This window comes from Hydractinia symbiolongicarpus, chromosome 9 (assembly GCF_029227915.1).
Source record: "Hydractinia symbiolongicarpus strain clone_291-10 chromosome 9, HSymV2.1, whole genome shotgun sequence".
In the NCBI taxonomy this organism is placed as follows: domain Eukaryota; kingdom Metazoa; phylum Cnidaria; class Hydrozoa; order Anthoathecata; family Hydractiniidae; genus Hydractinia; species Hydractinia symbiolongicarpus.
Genome location: NC_079883.1, coordinates 21,109,345 through 21,114,265, shown reverse-complemented (window position 1 = coordinate 21,114,265; position 4,921 = coordinate 21,109,345). Strand labels below are relative to the sequence as shown.

The 4,921-nt window shown below is 35.4% G+C and overlaps 1 protein-coding gene across 1 annotated transcript; it reads left to right on the top strand.

Moving 5' to 3' along the window:
- Positions 1-1,393: 1,393 nt before the first annotated feature.
- Positions 1,394-4,249, top strand: LOC130657077 (zinc finger CCHC domain-containing protein 8-like). Its single transcript, XM_057460043.1, has 2 exons — positions 1,394-2,594; positions 3,506-4,249. Exons 1-2 carry the CDS (start codon positions 1,439-1,441, stop codon positions 4,195-4,197), a joined length of 1,848 nt encoding a protein of 615 aa, XP_057316026.1. The 5' UTR covers positions 1,394-1,438; the 3' UTR covers positions 4,198-4,249.
- Positions 4,250-4,921: the final 672 nt, after the last annotated feature.

The window sequence follows — 4,921 nt, the reverse complement described above, 5'->3', positions numbered from 1 at the left end:
ATAAAAAATTTCGGGGTAAACTTGTATAAGCCCTTTATGTTTACTCACAAAATTTAATTGCAAACCAACAAGCAAATTCCAAGTTATGGGATCATCAAAAAATTAAAAGGCCTGGGACAAGCAAGTGAGTGTGATTTTGGCAAAAAAATGTTACATCAATTCACAATGCCTTAACAGGTCAAAAATTACTGATGAAAGAAAATGTCAAAATTTGCTATTACTCAAATATGACATCATAATTTATGCAGCATAAGTAAATCTGAAATTCTATAAAAAATTACTGACACAAAATGATTGATTAGAAAGGCTGAAATGTTATTTTTATCTTCAGCTCTGTCTCATCATTTTCTTCTTTTTTCTTTGTATACAGGCATATCAATAAGGGGAGAGTGATCGCACTTGTCCACGCGAAACTCACCCAATTCTGTGAAATAGGAAACTAGCTGAGCCATTAATTTATCCCCCAATTCCGCAAAAGGTTTGTCTGGCTGAGCAATATCAATTCATCTCACATGGAAATCAATGTTATCTTTTCTTATTATTTTCAGTTAAAAATAACCAAATGATATAATTGAGATAAGTTAAAATAGACAACAAAGATTTTGTAATAAAATATGCGTTTAAAGAAATTATTCTATTTATTCAGGTTGCTCGCCCAGTCTAAATTTTTGTGACCTTGGGTGAGCGATTTGTTATTGGGTGTTATTTTCTTATTGATAGGCTTGCGATATTGTATTTTTTCTTTTTTCTCAAACATTCAGCTAGTTGATCAGTTATAACTATAGGAAAAAGTGGGGAAAAAAGTTCGAAATTATCAGGAGTTTTACTTAAAAAATGCGAGGAATGTCAGGAAAATCGAGGTATACCTTTGAGTGGACACCACCCATCATCTCCTGACCTTTTGACTATTACTGATTTTGCAGTACGTGTATAATTGTGACTATGTTCACACATTGCGGATAGATGTCGTTTCAAAATGATTTTTGTTGCAGGTAGGCCTCGCATTCACACGTTTTGAAGCTATCCAGTATGCGAAACAAAATGATTCCTTTCTGCTATAAAAAGTGAAATGATCCCAGTCTTCTGTTTTTCAAAAAACATGTTCACACATCATTTCAGAACAAAACAATTTCTAAATAAACCTATCCGCAGTGGTTTATTTAAATTACCTTTGTTATAAATTTGAAAAAGTGTAAGCCAACACAATTATCCCTTGTATGGAATAAGATTTTAAACTGAAAATATGCAGAAAATATGTTGTAAAAATTATAAAGGAACTTTGTGGAAACATAATAATAATTGTATAAGTAATCCTGCACATTATCTTCCCAAGTGCTGCAAAGATGATGGCGTTTTATAGTGTACAATGTACAACTTTCCTTAATTTTATGTGCTTTGTTTTACATAATTTTTTTTTTTTTTAGATAATATATGTAAAATGGGTGAAAGTGCATTTGATGAAGAGTTTTTATTTTCGAATTTTGACTCTGCTAATGAAGATGATACAACCGACCATCCAGGTGGAGGTTTGAAATCTTGTACAGCGACAATGACTAAAGAATTAGGAACGTCTGATAATACAGGTGCTCAAGATAAATACATATCGGAGCTTGAAGAACAAAATGCGAAATTAAAGTCTATCATCAAAAGAATGCTCGGTCCACAAATGTTTTCTCGGAGTGAGAGTATTTTGCCTCCTGCTTTAAATGAAGATGGTGAAATTGATTTAATTCAGAAGTTGGAAGACGACATTCATTCAAAACCGTTTGCTATTGTCATGTTTCTAAACAACGATGTCTCAACTGTACATCGTAAGGAGATTGACGAAATGATGAAAAATGTCAGCGAAAAGCCTGCCACACAAGAGGTCCTAATGGCTCAAAAGTTGCAGGCCCAAAACTCAGCCGTGCCTGTCAAAGCTTTTACTGCAAATTACAAAGGCAGAAGGTGCAATCCTTCAAAAAACAAAGACGCAGAAGATCCCTACATATTGTGTGCATGCCAATATTTTAAAAGTTTTTTTATCGATCGCATGGGTGCACCGTTATTAGAAAATAATCCAGGTGTTACTGATCTTTGGGATGTGCCTTTGTATCAGCAAATATTTTTAAAGGCATTGCCTATTCTTGAAGAAGCATTGAATGTCCGCGTCAAGCAAATAAAACAATGTTTTAACTGTGGCGGTGAACACCATTTGAACGATTGCACCCTACCAAAGGACATGCAACGAATTAACCTGAGCCGAAAGCAACACAGTGCCAGCAAGTTTAATTCTCCAGGTCGCGATTCCCGATACCACATTAACGATGAGGACGTTGATGAACGCTTTAAGCATTTTAAACCAGGACAGATCAGTGTTGGTTTAGAGGAGGCTCTTGGCATTTCCCTGGATACTCAGCTGCCACCTTATATATACATGATGAGAAAGTTAGGTTACCCACCTGGCTGGTTAAAGCCATCTGATGAGGGGTTAAAAATGTATGGTGCGGAAGGTAATATTATTGAAGAGCCTGGCATTGAAGAAGGTGAAATAAAACCCATAAATATACCAGATGTTGTAAACTATCCTGGTTTCAATGCAGCGATGCCTGAAGGTATATGTAGATTATAGTTGCTTGAGGTTGATGTTATGAAATCTCAGTATGTAGACAAGGTCTATGGAAACGAGATTTACTCTGAAGTCACACTTTGCTCTTTTGAAATGTTTTTAAAATCTCTTCGTTCCTAAGATATTTAGATTCAGAGATTTTTTGTCTGACCATATCACATCATTATTGATGACGCTAACATTTAGACGCGACAAACTTTCGATTGATTCTGAATATCGGCAAAAAAATTTCGGTCAACTTTTTGGCCGAAAGATGTCGCACCGAAACGTTCTGATTAATAAACAACGTTTTATCCAACCATATAAAATTTTTTTCCATGTTAAAGTCTATGTCACTAAATTTTGTGATCTTTGGCGCCTTACGCAAAATTTAGTTCATAATAATTCGTGGCAATTCTCTTGATTTTTTTTGTTTTATGCTGCCGCGAAATATTTAATCTTGTCGATAGGTTTAAGATGAGGAGTGGACTATTTATTGCAAATGGCGCTACGCAGTAAATAGTTATTTGCTTATTTCCTTAAAATTTTTAACGAAATTCTAGAGCATGACAGTATTCAAACTTTTCAGTCATATTTAAAGTGTACTATGTTTTCGCTATCCGCGCAAATCAATTCTTGTGGAAATGTACTTGTAAATATAATCTTTTTCGGTAATTAAGTTTGTTAGCTAATTTGACTTGCTGTTTGGTCCACATCTCATTATACAAATCACAAATCAATTTTAGCATTTTTAATTGATGGAGATGTCATTTTTTTGTCTGCTGTTTAGCTATCATACTAGCCAGGCGCTAAATCCAAAAAATTAACATAACACATTTTGTTTCTTCCAAGTTCAAACGAATGCAGGTGCAAAATTTGGTTTTGTTTTTAAATGGGAGTTTTTTTTTTATTTTGCAGGTGTACAAGACGTGTCGCGTGACATGGGAATGCCACCATTTCAACCAGAAAGCGCCGATCTCGATATAGCAAGAAAACGTGCGAAAATCCTTGGCTACTCCGAAAGAGAACCTCTCGCTAAACGATTAAAATATGATGACGCTCTAGATATGGAAGTTGAAAACGAGAATGGATATTTCGCCAACGGTAAGCCGCCGTTGCCGCTTATTGAAGTGACGGCCGACACGATAAAGCCACCGTCACCGGAAAATACGCTAGTATCGGAGGATGTTATCATTAAGGCAGAGCCTGTCGATGATGACGCAATTAACGCCGAAAATGGTACAATTGCTACGTCATCAAGCGAGAAAGACAATGAGAGTAAGAAAGATACAACCACTCCTGCCCGACGTACTAGTGTGAGCAACATAGATGAAACGACGTATCGGCATTGGTTCATGCATCCGCCGTTGACAAGTGTCGGTATTACGTACGTCATGTATACTCCTCCACCGACGTGCAAAGGTGTTGTTGATTTCAATAATTTACCAAAGAATCCTATATTAGATTTGGACAGAGAGCCTTGGAGGACTGCAAGCGCTAGTTGGTACGATCCCTTATATGGTGATCTTGCCGCTCCTACTGGTACTTATGACTCCATCAGGACATTACTCAAAGAAACAAAACGAGAAAAGCGAAAACCTTTGATATAGTGTATTCCATATTTTTGTATTTTTTTTAACCCAAAACAGTATTGTTATAATTTATCTGCTTCTTGAATTTAGTTAGTCTTTAACATTTTTTTCCAGTACTTTCTTTTTACACATAATCTACTGAAGTGCGTCTGTTTCAACAGAAAAAGTATGCAGAAGAATGTCGGCGTCTCGATGTTCTCTAATTTCATGTAAATAGCCGGGGTACATGAAACATGAAAACATGAAGAAGAAAAAACTTTTACAATTTTAATTTAAATAAAGAACACTCAAAACAGCCCGTTGTTAATACCAGGTTGTACGCTTATTACAGGTAAACCGTGTCACACATGAGTAAAAGGCGTAATACCATTTTTCAAAACAACTTTATCACAACCATTTAAACACAGGAAACATCGTTAGCCCATCGTTACTCTGTCCGGCTAAAAAAATTACTTTGCGAAGTTTTCATGGCAGTAATAAAATGTGTAGTTACCGAAATATATTTAGCATCATAAAAATTATTAAATAAGAAATTTGTTGTAGCTAGCTAAAAACTGCATTTGGCTACTTTCACTTTTTAGCCAGAGGTAGCTCAAAAGAGCTAGCTAGCTACACACAATAAATATTGATATACTAAACTAAATAAAAACTTTAAAAGAATGAGAATAAATACAGCTAGCTAGCTTCAGCAGAATACTGCCTCGGAATCTACGTTCCTATTAAAATCCTAAAGTTGGTTTGT